The sequence below is a fragment of the Penicillium crustosum genome (genome assembly GCF_028827405.1).
Source record: "Penicillium crustosum strain IBT 35664 chromosome Unknown utg000001l_segment0_segment0, whole genome shotgun sequence".
NCBI classification, from domain to species: Eukaryota; Fungi; Ascomycota; class Eurotiomycetes; order Eurotiales; family Aspergillaceae; genus Penicillium; species Penicillium crustosum.
The window spans coordinates 5,431,653-5,448,797 of NW_026623122.1; the positions used below are offsets into that span (position 1 = coordinate 5,431,653).

At 46.5% G+C, this 17,145-nt stretch overlaps 6 protein-coding genes across 6 annotated transcripts; 3 read left to right on the forward strand and 3 right to left on the reverse strand.

Moving 5' to 3' along the window:
• Positions 1-296: 296 nt before the first annotated feature.
• On the reverse strand, positions 297-1,522 carry N7487_002032 (polyamine acetyltransferase; the record flags this gene model as incomplete). Its single annotated transcript, XM_056869779.1, has 4 exons — positions 297-332; positions 381-833; positions 954-1,370; positions 1,466-1,522. The coding sequence occupies 4 exons, from the start codon at positions 1,520-1,522 to the stop codon at positions 297-299; spliced, it is 963 nt and encodes a 320-aa protein (XP_056734563.1).
• Positions 1,523-2,812: 1,290 nt separating this feature from the next.
• On the forward strand, positions 2,813-5,160 carry arg2 (acetyl-CoA:L-glutamate N-acetyltransferase; the record flags this gene model as incomplete). Its single annotated transcript, XM_056869780.1, has 4 exons — positions 2,813-2,960; positions 3,022-3,168; positions 3,227-3,934; positions 3,967-5,160. The coding sequence occupies exons 1-4, from the start codon at positions 2,907-2,909 to the stop codon at positions 5,158-5,160; spliced, it is 2,103 nt and encodes a 700-aa protein (XP_056734564.1). The 5' UTR covers positions 2,813-2,906.
• A 2,574-nt stretch (positions 5,161-7,734) lies between these two features.
• On the forward strand, positions 7,735-9,271 carry N7487_002034 (uncharacterized protein; the record flags this gene model as incomplete). The annotated part of the gene is made up of 2 exons (XM_056869781.1): positions 7,735-8,771; positions 8,839-9,271. The coding sequence occupies 2 exons, from the start codon at positions 7,735-7,737 to the stop codon at positions 9,269-9,271; spliced, it is 1,470 nt and encodes a 489-aa protein (XP_056734565.1).
• A 687-nt stretch (positions 9,272-9,958) lies between these two features.
• Positions 9,959-11,240, reverse strand: N7487_002035 (isopenicillin N synthase family dioxygenase; the record flags this gene model as incomplete). The annotated part of the gene is made up of 4 exons (XM_056869782.1): positions 9,959-10,684; positions 10,745-10,813; positions 10,886-11,188; positions 11,238-11,240. The coding sequence occupies 4 exons, from the start codon at positions 11,238-11,240 to the stop codon at positions 9,959-9,961; spliced, it is 1,101 nt and encodes a 366-aa protein (XP_056734566.1).
• A 1,113-nt stretch (positions 11,241-12,353) lies between these two features.
• Positions 12,354-12,657, forward strand: N7487_002036 (uncharacterized protein; the record flags this gene model as incomplete). The annotated part of the gene is made up of 3 exons (XM_056869783.1): positions 12,354-12,420; positions 12,468-12,570; positions 12,627-12,657. The coding sequence occupies 3 exons, from the start codon at positions 12,354-12,356 to the stop codon at positions 12,655-12,657; spliced, it is 201 nt and encodes a 66-aa protein (XP_056734567.1).
• A 103-nt stretch (positions 12,658-12,760) lies between these two features.
• Positions 12,761-16,623, reverse strand: N7487_002037 (uncharacterized protein; the record flags this gene model as incomplete). Its single annotated transcript, XM_056869784.1, has 8 exons — positions 12,761-14,263; positions 14,310-14,621; positions 14,671-14,733; positions 14,784-15,027; positions 15,077-15,135; positions 15,780-16,065; positions 16,123-16,419; positions 16,481-16,623. The coding sequence occupies 8 exons, from the start codon at positions 16,621-16,623 to the stop codon at positions 12,761-12,763; spliced, it is 2,907 nt and encodes a 968-aa protein (XP_056734568.1).
• Between the last annotated feature and the right edge of the window lie 522 nt (positions 16,624-17,145).

Consider the following 17,145-nt stretch of genomic DNA (forward strand, 5'->3'; position numbering starts at 1 on the left):
ATGATCCAACGTCATGCTCATATACATTGCATTGTCGTCAACTATGGTACACAGTCCTTTGCGGGAAGCCAAAGCCGTTTCTGCCCAGATTTGTAAATATAATCCCCGCCACCCAAAGAAACTCCATTGCTTTTCTCTTAAAAGCCCGTCTAGGATAAACCCTTAAGATGAGACAAAAACATGGATGTGCGTAATAAAAAAAAAACATGTTAAAACCGTCAGTGGTTTAACATGCTCCCAGCCGAAAAGATGCAAACAGAAAAAAGAAAAAGGGAAGAAACATTACGAGGAAGCTTTTACTCCTCAATAGGCTCGGGGCCAAACTCCAGAATCTATTTGGAGTCAGTATGTGTTTGCTGATAGTCAGAAAAAGAACATACCATATCAACCCACCCACCACCACCGAACTGGCACTTGCTAGGGCCATGGGACTCGAAGCCAAATGACTCGTAGAAGGGAATCAGGTGATCATGTACAATGATCGCAATGCGCTCAGCAATTTGAGCCTCTCTAATGCGGTGGATATATGACTTCATCAACGTGCTTCCGACCTGCTTGCCCTGGTGTGCTGGGTCCACAGCAAGTGAATGAATGGCAATAGTTCTGCCACCTTCTTCATGACCAACGGGCTGTCCGTCCTCAAAAGACCAACGCTCGTTTTTCCAGTTGGCCGGAAGTCGCATCGACCGGTCTGTCACAAGGGGCTCTGAAGTGCGAGTAGCAATGATGTGTCCAACGAGTGTTGGGCGGGGTTTAGTTTCTCCCTCTGCGAGCAAAGGGAGAGTGAAGAGGCCCAGACTGAGCTCGGGGCATCTGGTCAGACGGTAAATGAACTATCAAAGTGTTAGTTCTGAAGTCGCGTCCAATTCATATTGAGTTTAGGAAATTCAAATGTTGAATTGGTACTTAATTTCGGTGCAATTGGATCTTTGAGAGTTTTAGAGTAGCCATACCTTATCGTGAGAACAACGCTCCTGCTCGGGGAAAGCTTCCTCCACTTTCACACAATCTTCCACATTAGATGCGGAGAGCAATTGGACGAAAGGATGCAGCTCATCCAGCTTTGTGCGGTTGTGGGAGGGTGGGCGGCGGAACCAGTATGGGAAATCGTTTGCGTCGTCATCCTGATCAGCGGCAGCGTAGTCCTCATCCACCTCATCCTCGTCCTCGTCATCGTCATCATCGATCGGAAACCCATTGGCTAGTTGAATGCCAGCGCGGCTCATGATACGAGATAAATCGCTGTTGTTGGGGTTTCCGAGAGACAAGTCATCCGCATTGGACAGCGGCCTCAGCCCGTTGTCCTGGCCAGGCATGGACTCAGAGGGGTATTCACTCTGATCGGACATAGTGAGTGATTGAGAAGTTGACTGGGGTATCGAAGGTCAGAGCGGCTGGGGTCAAAATTTCGGAAGGTGAGACCAGGGTAAGGTGCCGGGATCAATTGGAGTGCAGGAGGAAGTACCCGGCTTGGTGGCGTAGACGAGGGATGTGAATCTAGAACGGTGGGGATTAACCTCATGCACGTAATTAGGATCAAATATGGACTTGAACAAAGCCAATTTTAACAATAAATTGACATCTTTTGTTCAAAGTAAAATCCCAGGAAATCCAGAGTGCTTCCGATTTATTGGGAAATGTTGGCAATTCATGAGAATTTGCAACGCTGTGTGCAAGGAGGGGTGTTGGGACCTTGGATTGGATTGAAGTGGGAAGACTTACTTGAGATTTAATATTTGGCAGTATTTGACAATATTTTGATGATTCCAGATCTCCTGAGAGAAGTGTTTTTGAGTATTTCAAGGTTCTTCCTGAAGGGCGTGGAGAAGGAACTTGGGAACTTTTTGCAGTGGCGGGGGAGTTCAGCCGATAAAGTACAGGGACTTATCAGTACTACGTTCTGGCCCGTGTTCGCCCTATATTACGATGTATCCTGTTGTACCGTTACATTTTGCCCCAAAGCGGTCTACGTTTTTTAACCTGGGCTTACATGGAGGTAGAGTGTGAGGAAAGTAGAGCTGAAAAGTGGGTTTTTTTTATATTTTTATATTTTTTTTTATTAAGACTAGAATCGATATGAATCTAACAATACCATATAGGACTAAGGTAGAGTTTAAGACATTATGAATACCTACATATGTATGTAGTAAGTAGCATCATCGTTGTACCTAGGTAGATGTGAATCATGCCAAGCCCCTCTAGGGCTACAGTACTACAATACGATCTAGTATACGGAGTAGCCTCATAAGCTCTAATAAAGGGTCTCCAATTCATTACAGGAGCTAGTTAAGTATACCCCGAAAATCACCGAGCATTTTGGTCACGAAAGTGGCATGGGTCATATCGACATGTTGACTTTCTTTTTTGTTACAATATGCCTATGTAGTATACAAGGAATATGTTGTGTTTCTTTTCTTGTTTTTGATCTCTTCCTATTTTGTCTTACGCTTGAAGGAACCTAAAGCCAAGAAAGAAGGACTCTGGCTATTTCTGATCACATGTAGTTGATTGTATATTTATCGATGAATGTAGCTGCACGCAATCTCGACGCTAGCTATATTTAACATACAATCTAGCCCCGTCAATTCTTCCTGGTTTATTAACATGTTTAGTTATACATTACCTAGTTAGTTACATGTGTACATACATTAGTTAACTAACTAGCAGCCCCGGAGTGGACATGTTAAATGCCTCTCTTATCAATCTTGGGTATCCACAGGCGGTGAGTTTATAACCGAGGATGCGTCATATTATTTTCTTTTTTTTTTTGTTTAATCCTGACTCATTATTCTCTTCCCTCCTATAGTTATTATCATGTTCTTTGTTGATTCATGGTGAGGTTGATTCTCCGAGGCTCTTGCATTGGCGTCAACTGCTGGAGTAATTGATCCCACATACTCTTAACCATGACCTCCCGAACATTCAACTGGTCTCGGACAGCCAAATCCTCATTGGTCAAGGTAACCAAACCCGATATACCCCGGCCAATGTTGAGTATACTTATTGACTAAAAATTTGAAGCAACATCTAGTTCGTCCTAGTGATCCGATTGCGGCGCGCCCGACACAGGCGCAGAATGTCCGAGCCCAGCAAGTCGCCGAGTTCTCGGGCAGCAGCGAAAGGCAAGATCGTCTCGGCCACCGCGCAAAGCAGAAATTGCTGGATCGGGTAGGTATCAGGTAACTCTTCTTTTTTTCTCATGCTAACGGTTGCGTGTTCGGCTTAGGAATTCTTTCTCAGCCTCCTGAACTCCGCATCGACTAAGCGCGAAGCTAAGTCGTACCTAGCTCGGCTAAAGGCTAGCCCTGCCAAACCAAGCCAAGAATCCCACGACTCCCCGAAGGAGTCCATATCAGCATCTCTGCCCTCTGGGGTCAATTTGGGGTCGTTCTATGGTGCTTCCAGGGCGGTGTACGACAGTCCTGTCTTCCGGCAAGATACAACTCCCACTCCGCGTGCGCAGGATACACCCGAAAGGTTGCACTTAGCCCTGATCAAAATCACCACTCCGCAATTACTAGATGATATCGTGATCAATGGAGTGGCCAAGACACTGTCGCAGCTCGTCCGCCTGGGCATGGCATGCTGCGTGGTTGTCGACCCCGGAAAGGTGGATGGCCCTGCAGGGCGACAAACAGCCATTGAACAGGCGAATCGGATATCCGCGGCAGTTGATGGGCAGCCAGACTCGAAATCCTTCCGACTAGACTCGGTGCTATCCATATCAGAGCGGGGGTCGGGTCCGCCCACGGTGCTATCGCGAAAAGTGCTTTTGAGCGCTCTTCGGGACGGTCATGTGGTACTTATTCCCCCAATCGCTTATATGGAGGAAAACCCCCGAGCTGTCACAATTTCAGCTAACGATGCTGCCTTGGCCCTAACAAAAGAATTTGCAGGATTGTCATTAAATCCAGACCCGGACGAAGACCCAGCAGTGACGGCCAAGAGAATCCGTACTCTACAAAGGGAGGTCTCACTGGATCGTGTCATTGTCCTCGACCCGCTGGGGGAATCCCGGCATTCAAGGGCCCTCAGTCATCGCACGTTTTTATCAACATGGAGCAAGAGTTTGATCAAATTAAAAACGAGCTTTCCCAGGCACGAAACTCTGTTTCCGGAAACAATGATTCTTCAAAACAAGCACTAAGCACTAACCCAATCTTGGAAACAAATCCGATGTCAAAGTTTGTCAACCGTGAGATTGTCTCACCTGAGCAACCTACCACGTCCGGTCAATCACCGGGTGCCGAGGTGATGGAGGAGGTGCTAGATGGTCATTTACAGAATCTCCGATTAGCCCAACAAGCATTGGCCATGCTACCATCTGCCTCCTCGGGCATCATTACCTCCCCACAAGAAGTTTCCCACTCAGCCCGTTCACCGCAACAGGCTGCCTCAGACCTGTCAGCGGTCGGAACCCGTCGACAGCGCAACCCGTTGATCCACCACCTCCTCACCGACAAGCCTCTTCTATCATCCTCTCTACCCCCAGGTCGACGGGGTTCTTCCAGTGGTGGTGGATTATTCAGCCCGATCACCTCCCACACGACCTTCGTCAAACGCGGAATGCCGCTTACAATCCTCCCAAACCCCTACACAAAACCCTGGACAGCCCAGATCCAACCACGACTGGGATTGAACGACCCTTCCATCGATCTTCCCCGCCTAGTCACCTTAATTGAAGACTCCTTTGACCGCAAACTCGACGTCCAAAACTACCTCGACCGAGTGAACAATCGTATCGCCGGTGTCATCGTTGCCGGCGAGTATGAAGGCGGCGCAATCCTCACCTGGGAAACGCCGCCGGGCGTCCCAGACGACGGAAGTGAAGCCAGCGCTGCCCGAATGGTGCCCTATCTGGATAAATTTGCCGTGCTCAAGCGCAGCCAGGGCGCCGGCGGTGTCGCGGATATTGTGTTCAATGCGATGGTGCGCACATGTTTCCCCAATGGAGTCTGTTGGCGTAGTCGCATCGACAATCCGGTTAATAAATGGTACTTTGAGCGGTCTTCAGGTACCTGGAAGCTGGCTGATAGCAACTGGGCGATGTTCTGGACGACGCCTGGGCTGGTGGAGGACACTCAGCGCTTCCAGGACTATGAGGCTGTTTGTCGGTCTATTCAGCCTAGTTGGGCTGATAAGAAAAGTGTCATTGACTGACATATGTATGTATATAGAAAGGAACATTGATGTCAAGTAACATCAGCCGTTTCCCTCTTTGTCTAGAGATAAGCATATACCCACCTCCCGCTCACAAGGAACATGGACATAATCTTAGCTTAGCTGTACGAAAGATCAAATTCGGCGGGATCTGCCATCAATCTGATAGTTCATCATCATCATCGCAGTCTGTCGCCTGCCGTGAAGCATTGCATTCCATGCACTTCGCTGGATTCGTGGGATGATTGATATGTGCATGGAAAATAGCAATTTTTGTTCATATTGTTGACGGCTGGCAAACCTGACTCATGTAGTATATAAATCACCCAAGATAATCACAAAGCATCTATCGTCAGGTAAGAAATCGTGTTGCTTTTAATCTGCCCCTTACTTTTTATATTTGTTTGCCCACATCATTTCACCACCATGGGCGTGGTCAATTTTGTCGCCCCCATTGTCTTTCCTCTGAGCAGCGTAATCCACATATATCACACGGGCATTATGGCATGGAATGGCTGCCTTGTGTTTTGGCCTACCATGATAGCTTTTGGATTGCAAGTCAATATTGACACCTGGTATATGTGTAAGAATCTAGAAGATAGGCGTCATCTTCCCTAGGAACCAAGGTGTTACCGGCGTCGCTTGTTCCAGAAATATTGTCAGGGCAGCTCCGATTTCCTAACTCGCCGAAGCAGATTGGATACTATGATGACTGGCAACTAGCATGGGCGTTGTAGCTCAATTATTACGGTCGAGGAAGAGGGGAGAAAAATTTCTGTTGATATGTTAGGGAAGTAGCATAGAAAAGGCTATGGAATGTATTAAGTGGTGAGATTTTGAGAAAGAGAGGTATAATATGCATTAATTTCTCCTTCATAAGCTATATGTTTGAATATACAACCTAGTATATGAGATCGTGAAGTACAATATGATGATATTATGTAGTGCAGAGAGATATATAGCAGAAGGGGAAAGAAGACTAGAGTATATTACCTTCATAGGCTGCTTATGCTAAGAAGCAACCTCAATTCGTCATACAACTACAGTATACCTTTGATGTCTATTTCCCAAATCCACAATCTATTCCCCGTATCCCCTAGGAGGGTATGATGGCGAATCAAAGAAGCCAGGTAGTAATGGAAACATTTCGTTATTACTATCATGGATCAAATGAACCACCAATATCTATTCTTAAAACCCAGGCATTCGTTGTAAAAACTCTCAAACGTTGTGGATTCTTCATCTTCCAATTATATGTCCTCTGTTTATGCCGAGCCTCAACAATCTCATTCCGCCACACCTCGCCAATTACATCTAGTGGATCCATAATAATGTGGAAAGTTTGGAGATCTTGGATGATTAAACAGTGAATAAGATGAAAGGAAAATATCAGTTGAAAGTACAACAATATACTCTTTTGACGCTAGAAACAGCAAAGTGTCTCTGAAGATAGTATCAATGTGGTGCAGCTCCCTTGAACTGGCCCAGAGCAGGAAGAGTGCTCACAGGATTTTGGCCGAGCCGTGAGAGTATCCCGATTGGCGTTTTTACGAATCCCGATACCGGGGATCTTCTGCTATTCCCGATCTGCCGTTCGGTCAAGTTTCGGTATAATTATAGCCTTGGTATCCCATCCTGGTATCTTGGCTCGACGTACATGTTCTTGGCGCACGAAACCTTGGCCAACAGCCAAGGCCAGAGAGGCGGTGCCAGTAGAAGTAAAATATGGATAAGAACAAGACAGTTACTTTGAAACAATATAATCCTATTGAAAGGAGTTTACATATATTGCAAGTGAAAATGTAGTCAAAATAGAAGGGAGAGAAAACTACAGATGGGTGGAGTACATATAGGGAGACTTGTGGGGTTGTAAACCCTAAAACCCTGAATTACCCCGATTACCCCAGTTTCCTTGCAGAAATGCTTGCACCACGGTTTGACTAGACTGCACCGACGGAGAAAATTTGAAAAAATGTCGGTGGTATTCTTTGAATTGTCCTTGGCAGCGGCCTGATCACATTGACCGGAACTTTACTGTCGTTTGTGGGCTTGTGGTCCGATCTGCCCTTAGCTACCATTGTCTCTATATCGGTCGAAGCGTTTTAGAATGAGATAAAGCTCGAATTCATGATCGAACACCTCTACAAAAAGTGTGCCTCTGTCCAGGTCCACGGGTGTCAAAATATCTTAAGTACACCCCCGCATATAAAATTCCTCTGCAAGTGCACAAACAATAAAGAGCGACCCACCCGACGCCCAAATATGCCTTGGCCTACACGTTGACTGGAGAAAAGGGGAGGGCCAAGGGCCTTATCAAAAAGATAGTTTGAAGATGCTCGACCGTGGCCCGCCTACCCCATGGAGACTTTCCCCCGACATGCGGGATTCCAAGCTGTTGGTTTGGTTTGGCAACAATTGAACTTTGCCTCCATCAGAAAGATATAAAAAGTCGTTCCCCGGTAAACCGAATGATTCAATTATCCCGAACTGTTTGTTTTTTCTCTGTGGGCCCCTGCATTCATTGGGTTTACTGTTCTTTATTACCTTCTCAAACCAAATTTGGTTTTACCCAAAATGGCCGGTCTTCATCTCAACATCGACTGGAAGTCGAATCGGCGGGCCATCGCCTACTGTCTAGTGGCTGCCATCGGTGCTCTTTGTTACGGTTACGATACGATCTACTATACCGGAATTCAGGGCATGCCATGGTTTGCCAAGGACTACGGGGAACAGAACGCAGATGGCTCCTACTCGCTGGGGACATCGTTCCTATCGCTATCTGCTAGCATCATCTATGTGGGAGAGTTAGTCGGAGCTCTTGCTGCCGCTCCCATCAATGACTTTTTCGGCCGGCGTGCTGTGTTTCTGTCGGCCTCTCTTTGTATCGTTATCGGAGCCATCGTGCAAGTGTGCTCCTTTGGCTCTGATCCAGTATTTTGTGTCAGTCGTGTTTTGATTGGTCTAGGTGTCGGGCAGTTCACTGCGACTTGTCTGATGTACATCGGAGAGGTCGCACCGTCCGCCATCAGAGGTCCGGCTCTCATGTGCTTCCAGTTCATGCAGTCTGTCTCGCAGTTAGTCGGAGCCTGTGTCAACCAAGGCACGCAGAGCATTTCCAGTGCTCAATCTTATCGCATTCCTATGTGCCTACTGGTTGTCCTCCCCGGTATCATGCTTCTGTGCCTTCCTTTCACACCCGAAAGCCCAGTGTGGTATATGTACAAAGGCAAACGCGATAAGGCCATCAAGGCCCTCCGCAAAATCAACCACAGCTTTCGTGACTATGATCCCTCGGCGGACATCCAAGCAATCGACGACCAAGTCCAAATGGAACGTGAAATGGCGAAAGATGCTACCTGGATGTCGCTCATTATGGATCCCGTTGAGCGCCGTAAGCTCTTCTACGCCTGCGGCGCCATGTTCGTGCAGCAAATCAACGGTATCCAGTTCTGGTACACATACGGCGTTGTATTTGCGCAGTCGATTGGCGTCTCCGACCCCTTCACTATAAACACCATTATCTACGTTCTACAAATAATTACCGTCGGTGTTGCAGTTGTCCTCGGAAACAAGATCAAGCGCCGCACGAACCTCCTCATCTGCTCGGGGGGGTATCTTTGTCTCCCTCATCGCCGTCGGCGGCCTGGGCACCACCCGGTCTCCAGACGGCACGTTCAGTCGTGGCATCGGCATCGGTATCGTGGTTCTCGCCTATATCAACATTATCTTCTACAATTTCTCCATCGGCACGCTTTCGTACTCCATCGCATCGGAGATGTCCGTTGGCCGCAACAGAAACAAGATCACCTCGTGCGCCATGGCCGTATTCTTTCTTACAGTCTGGCTCATGGTCTTCACCAGTCCTTACATGTACTACACGGCCAATTTAGGTCCAATGATTGGTTTCGTCTATGGAGGAACAACCCTATTTTTACTGGCTTACTCGTGGTTCTGTGTTGGTGAGACCGCGGGTCGGACCAATGCGGAAATTGAGAGACTCTTCCAAGACAAAGTTCCTGTTCGCCAGTGGGCAACATATGTGATTCCTTCCGATGATGTGGTAGTTATGAAGAAGCAGGGTACCGAGGATGAGCAGATTGAGATGGCGTGAGTTGTATCACATCAATCCACTTAAATATAAATATATGCCTATGCAGACCGCGTATACTACAAGAATGAAATATTTGAATAATATACTATGGAGCAGTACACTAAACAGTACGTAAAACCTTGGAATCTTGGGGTGGATCTTGCGTAAAAGAGGAATACTTTGGTGTATATTGTGAAACTGTCTAACATCTTGATACTTGAAATTGAAGCTATAAATATAGCTTCTATATATCTATAAGAGATAGAAATAGAAAGAAGATACTGAATGAGCAGTGAAAGCGTTAAACGCTGGATCCTCCCTGATTTGGAGAGAGAGCGACCGAGCCTAAGTGCTAGTTATAATTTATTACTTGTAAGTTTTTAGGTGATCTGTTTGGCTTCCGGAAATGTAGATTCCGTCCTATTTATAAGAAATAGAAAGCCTAAGTTCACTCCATATTTTTACCTCAATCTTTATGGAACTTTATACGACGAGATTTATTTAACTCTATTCTCTATAGTCTTTCGCACGATCCAAAAACCAATCCAGACTTGGTTGGGTCTAGGTCGAAAGCTTAACTATAACCTAGGCCTAAGCTAGATTTAATGACTAATAAAATCACTGTCCCAACAGTATCCTGCTTTCTACTATGTATGTCACCATTGTATTCGAAAATATGCAATATCCCAAATTGTATATATTAACAAGTCAGCCAAAAAAGTCCTTCTGACCCTTCAATGCTTTCGCTAAGATTTCCGGGTACCATCGCGCTCCAACGTCCTGGTGGCTGGTCACCCGAGCAATGAAGGTGCCCTGGCCAATGCTCCCACGGAATATCTCGTTAAAAGTTGCCTCTGCATCTGATTTGACCCTGTCGTTTTTCACCAAGTCACGGATATGATCTGGGATCTCCAAAGAGATCTTATCGGCAGAAAGATCCAGACTCACTCCCTGGAACACAGGGAAGGAAAATCTAGGTCCTAAGCTGTCGCCCTGGAAGTTCTCCGGCCGTAAGCTTACACGGTGAGTGGTTGCTGTGCAGATTCCTCCGGTCAGCGCCTCCAAGGACCGGCCAATGTTAATGACCAATGTTCCCGGAAGTGGCGGGGCAGGAATCCATGTCCCGCTTTTATTTTGGACCTCGAGGCCATGGTGGGGAGTACCTTGCAAGAGGAATGTAAGGAATCCAGAATCTTTATGAGGACCAACACCTTGAAACCCAGACTCTTCATTGCTAGCTCCAAGTGGGGGAGGGTATTTGATCAACTTCAGTTTATGTTGCTGCGGGTTGTCAAAGACCTGCTCGAATGCAGTTGGCGGGAGATCTAATGCCTCCGCAATCAACCCTGGGAACAATTCTGCCAGGCTGCTCACTTCCGACAGATATGTGTCGAATGATTGACGAAATCCGGGGATTGCCGTTTCATCGGGCCACTGACAGGAAATTTCTTCATAAGCATTGACAGAAACGGAGACGGAAATATAAGATCTTACCTGGTTAGGACCAACCACATTCCTATACAAAGGCTCGTCTGGACCAGGTGCGGGGAGCTCGGTTGCAAACTGATAAGGGTGTTGGTAGATATGTCAAAAAAAAAAAAAAAAAAAAAAAACCATACTAAAGCTGGAGCTTACATCAAATTGTTCACGATAATCAGGCTTTAAAGCCGTAATTTCTGCACCAAGTCTTGAGTAGCCCAAGAAGTGCGGGCTATTGACCATTTCGATCTCAAGCTTTTTCTCTAGTGGGAGTTCAAAAAGGCCTAGGGCCTTTTCTATAAACTGCTCTTGGCTTTGAGCCGAAATAGGAGCATTTCGGAGATAAAAAAAGCCGACATTCACAAGGGCTTCGCGAAGGTTTGCGAGAAAGGTGGGTTTAGATGGGGATAGTGCCTGAGAGAAATCCAGCACAGGAATCGAAGTGAAAGATGAACCCGACTTGGAAGATCAGCGCAATTCCAAGTACATGGGAGGTAATAGATCATACCATTTTTCGAGATGAGAATCAAACATAGAGATGAAGTGCGATGATTTCAGAGTCAAAGTAAGAATAAAAACAATCAAGGTCTCTTTGATTGGACTGTGATGGCGAATAATGGCGAATGTGGTTGTTCTGATCGAAGACCCCGCACTTCGTACACCACTAAAATATTATGTATTTATATGTATTTGGTTGAAGCCAGCAATCCATTCATTGCATGTTTTTATTCAGAGGTGTAAGAACGTAACCTCCCCTGCCAAGGATCCAAGGCCATAGACACCCTCCTTTATCGCAGCTTGAATATTAAGACTTCTTCTCCCCGCTAGTAGTCTCATCAGTTATAAAATAGAAAGAGAGAAACCAGTGCATATCGATATATGAAGTGAGATCTACGGAATTATTTGTAGATTCACAGAGTGTATGCAAGAATAGAAGATGAGTATGCCCATAAGGGTTGGATGCTTATGCATAAAATAACTAGTCATGGCTGATAGATGTAATGCCATTTATGCAGCTTTTATGCACAGGCTTATCCTTCATGTCACAAATATACAAGGAGTGCGATGAAGAATGCTATACAATGTTAAACAAAGAATGTTAATATAGAGAACCGCCGTGTGAGTGCAAAGAGGTCGATAGTTACTGTTGTCTTCGTGCGTTCATGCCTTGATGCCTAATTTTGAAGGTGTCAGTTTATGTCTGAGGCAAGAATAATCTTATACTCGCTGACGTCACGATATACAATATCTCACCGTTATAGTAGACCCACCCTAGTAGATCGAGAACATCAATATGATCTCAGATATGAGCCTATATTGGAGCAGTATGCCAATGAAGATGCATTTGTGAACAGCCCTGCCGGGACAAACCCACATTTAGGATAATGCGAGCGCGGTAATGACGATAGCATTATATGTTAAAGCGAATCATCATTCCAAGATTCGCAAAGCGTCACACAAAATGTGGAGTACGTTGTAATGGATTTTCGATTGGAAAGATTCCCGAGGTCGATGAGGCTCTATAAAAGGGTAGTTCATTCGGGTTTACTCCTTCCTCCATTATAACAATCCCTCTACGTTCCTATATCACGTTTCTATACCACCATCACCAATATCTCCCACAATGGACAAACTCTCCAATCTCGCCAACAAGCTCGGAGGCAACAAGGGTCAAGAATACCTTGACAAAGGTAAGATTCAGTGTTTATAATCTCGCGCATTGGACTCCCGTTAACAGCACCAGGTATCCACGCGGCGGAGGATAAGATCGGCGGCGGTAACAAGGGTGACGCTACGAAGAAGGCCACCGATGCTGGCCGTGAACAGTTGGAGAAGGCTGGGTATGATTTTCTAACTTGAACAATAAATGGAACGATGTCGCTAATTGCATATACAGAAAGGGTCTCCCCGACAAGTTCTCACACTAGATACATGACCTAACAGAACATACCCTTCCGCTCATGTACCTAAATTATACGACAATAAATAACTAATATCCCAGTGGACATCAAATATCGTAGAAAAGCACCGTCAATATCGCTGCAAGTTGGACAAAAATCCTCCTATTCCCGACCCTAGGCCCCGGCGGGTGTACATGGTATTCGCCCTACATAGTTGGAGATGGTTGTTGACGCGTTCGGTCGCTTTGGAGTCAGTCCTGGTCGAACACGCCACAATGCGCTCATAGTACTGCTGGGCAGGTTCGTACTCCTTGGCGTTGAAGTGTAAATTACCCAGCAACTCCAATGTGCTTTGAGTTTCGATGTTGTCTTTGCCCTTGCGATGCTCAACCCAGTTCAGATATCGTATCAACCAGGGGAAGGCTTCCGCAGCACGATTGTTGGTGAGTATACCTTGAATATAGCCGTTTTGCAGAGCGTACATGACGCCAATGTTGCCCACGATGTCCATCGTTAGCGGGTGATCGGGCCCTAACGCTTCTTCTGCACTGGCCAAAGCCCGTCGCAGCGTCTCCGAGGCCTCCGTACTCTGCTGCATAAGGCTTTGTGCCCGGCCGTGGAGACAGAGAGCGCGGATAGTAGACGGGTGTGCATGGCCCAATGCAGTCCGAAGCTCTTGGTAGACCTGTAACAACATTTCCACCGCTTGTTGGACATCAGGCTGAAAACGCATAACAATTAGGGTATTTGCGTCCCCAGATTGGGTACTAATAATGTATTCCAAAGTGTCCAATACAGAGCCGAAGACACGAATGTGGGTTTCTCCAAGCAGACGCTTCAGGGTGTCTGTTAGCTTTTCTGCAGTCATCACGGCATTTTGCCGGCGACCCAGCGCATTGTAGGTAATCCCTAGTCGACGCCGAGTTTCACAGGTATCCAAATGGTCTTCGCCGATATTCATTTGCTGGCGGGCTAACACGTTGGCGCAGACCGACTCGGCTTCTTGATACTTGCCCTGTTGACACAGCACCTCTGCGGCCAAACTTTCCGTTTTCATTGTCAGGGGATGCTTTGTCCCAAAGACGCGTTGAGCGTTTTCAGACACCCATTGACACCATTCATTTGCCTTGTCCAAGTAGCTGGTTTCCAGTTCCACTTCAGCCAGGTGATATGCCACTGATAGTGTACTAAAATGATCTGGACCAAGGCTGCGCAAATGCTCCTGGAAAATCTCATATTCGACAGTTCGAGCTTCGTCCCATCGAGCCCCATTCTTCAGTTCTGCAGCACGAAGAGATCGTGGGTCGGTATCCAGAGCATTGAAAATCACTCCTGTCACCCTCTGCGCCGGATATGAGCGACCCGGCACCTGGTATGGCGTGCTGCTATTAGAATGAATGCGTGGGGGCACGGGCGGTGGAGATGATGCAGTACTTGGAGGCATTTGTGGAACAAAGCCTTGCTCCGACAAAAGCGCCTGATCGACTAATTGTTTGATATTTCCTTTTATCAAACGGTACATAGGACCCCGAGCGCCAACCTTACACATCTGTGAGTGATCTGCGTCGAGCTTGAGTTGAGTTTCCCGTAAACCAGACAATCCAAGAACCGCAGACTCTTCATCAACCACAAGCTTTATAATGTCAGCCTAAGCCCTAGCTAATAAAGGGTCTGCTTACATGGCTGATAGATGCTGGTCCAACTCCCCCTATCTGCACCTCCTTCCCTTCGATAAAGCTAACAACACGATAATCCTCGAGTTGGTGTCGAAACCGATCGGTCATTTGCCGAGTAAAGAGTGAATTATGTTCCAGGCAGTCGAGAAGGTCATTGCTGGCATGGCCTTTGGAGACAAAGCGGGCAACGCGGGCTGCAATTTTCCCCAGTTCCACAGCCTTCGCGCCACGATGAGGTGTCCCGAAGAAGACGAGACCAGAAGTTGCCGAACGGATAGAAGTATATTTGGGATCTTCTTTAGCATTGAGAAGTGCCTGTACCAGTAAATAAAGCCCTAGTGAAAAAGGGGATGGGAAATCTGACCTGCTTGATCACTAATCCTCCCAAACTATGTCCGATAAATATCACTTTCGGTGGAAGAGAACCCTATGAAAGGTCAATTCATCACTCAATCAGCGTTTCTGGGTATGGTTTACCATCTGGGGACCGCGTTCCATATCCAATAAATTCAACAGGGTATTCGCGTGGTCCTTGATACTTGCCGTGGACATGGTCTGTGAATGCGTGATATTTGAATTATATCCATAGACAAAGACCCGCGCATACGGAATATCCTCGGCCAGGAAGTCTCTCGGCCAAAATTTGCCGTTGCTATGTGTCCATGTCTGGAAAGGATGATCATTTCGACCGCTTGGGTTCAGGCCATGAACGAAGACAAGACTAAACAGCTTCTTAGAAAAGGATTAGGCGTAGGACTCAGTGTTCATACTCGACCTTGTGTGATTCAAGAGGAGAGAACACCTCCTGCAAGAAGGGAAACTCATATTCCTGGGCTTGTTTAGAGTCTTGCCTTGTCATAGTTAGAACCCAAGGCTTACCATTCTGATTTAAGGGCTACCGTGAAGCTACCGTGAAGGGAGTAAAGAGTCAAGAAGACGGCCTGCAGTTTCATAAAAGATTATAAGTTAAAAAGGAGAGAATGGGATGAAAGCGAATGCGAAGCTGACGGGCTGAACATGTGACTACTCGTCTGATAAGCAGTGCTTAGCGTGAATAAATACATAGTAATCACGATAATTGCCTCAGAGCCAATCACATACGAAATATCGAGTTCGCCAAAAATTGCCTAAACTGTACTGTATTTTGTGGCTTGACGGTGATAGAAGGCGCTGTCAGCGGGGTTATCCGGCGCGATGAATCACACCCGGGCACCCTGGTATTTGTGTATTGTTTCTCTCCCCAAGACCTTTGTTTTTCTTTTCTTACGCCCGATGCCGATCTCCATCTCGCTCAGCCCCCTCTTCCTTCAATGCCAGATTTTGCAAACATGGAGCATAAAACAGTGTTCCGCGCCATGCTCCGTGTGCAGTTCGTGATACAACCAACATCCACAACAGCAAAACAAACCCACTTAAAGTCTTTGGATGTAAGATTAGTAGTGATTCATTTTGGAGAACAGAAAATAAACATACCGTGCCGAACACTTTGAAGAAGATGATGTCCATTTCAACCCCCAATTCAATAGTGTTTGCGGCATACACCCCAAGCGGGAACGTAAATCCCCACCAGCCCATATTGAAAGGAAATGGAGAGCTGTATAGAACTGTAGCTAAAGCAAATACGAGCCAAATCAGGCCGAAGCTCCACATGATGAGGGATATGAAGACACCCAAGACATATGCCATTTGGCCCGCGATAGGGTCCAGGAATTGGGAATCCTGCAACAATATCCGTGCTACCTTCCCAATGTAAAGGATGCTGGCAGCGGATTAGCTAGAGTCTCAGGTCCCCAGGGGAAATCGGTAAAGCACATACCCAAAACCACCAAAGCCAAGAGGCCCTAGGGGTAGAAAGCAGCTCACAATTACTTCCCTCGGTGGAAGCTTATGCACTGCTAGTCGCTGATAATAGATCACCAATACCGCAATAGCCAACGGAGTGCCCATTCCCCAGAGAATAAACGAGACGAGGAGTGTTCCCAGTGCATGTTGTTTGTCTTGTAGGATAATAGCAACCTCTGCGCCAGTACCTGCTGCCACAATGGTTGCTGCGATAGGCAATAATTGAACCGCAGTGATCCGATCTAGGGAGGTAATGTAGCGCTGAGATATTCTGATCATGATGTTAGTATCCTGAAAATTCGCAATTTGCTTGCGTAAGATTGTAGACCGACAAAATAAATGACAGGGACAGAGTCACAGAAGCCGCAGCTACCACGTCTATCATCCATAAAGCCCACGCAACTGTTTTGGCCCATTCGCCCCAGATAGGCACACAAATGAACACCCACATCTCAATGAGTGTAGCAAATCCCATCGGGATTGTGGCCAAGAAGAGCGAATTGGTTGGATCTTGGATCATTACATTCCATATTTCAGGATATAAGGCGTATCGGAGGATAGAAGCAATGGAAGCTAGAGTGAATAACGCGGTATTGAGTAGAAAAAAGATAATCGACAAGTAATGGAGCACTGGAGCATCGAAAGGGATCAATGTCATCAGCACCGAAACAATGCCAGTGCCCATTGTCACAGCAAACCATCTACATGTTTCTATTAGCACAAACCAATAAACTTTGGAGAGGGAAGACCATACGATGGACTAAAATTCCGCACGATGCGTCTCCATCCTACATTGTACTTCACCGGACCCTTGGCGGGTAGTCTAGATGACTTTGCCATAGGCAATGAAATATAATTTTATAAAATGTCAAGAATGGGAGTTGATGAGAAGAGAGACGGAGTCATTTTGTAGATCAACGCCTGGGCCACTATTCGGCCGAGTACGGAAGTCGCCAAGATGGGTGGGTGGGGCTGTCTTCATACTATCTTCATACTA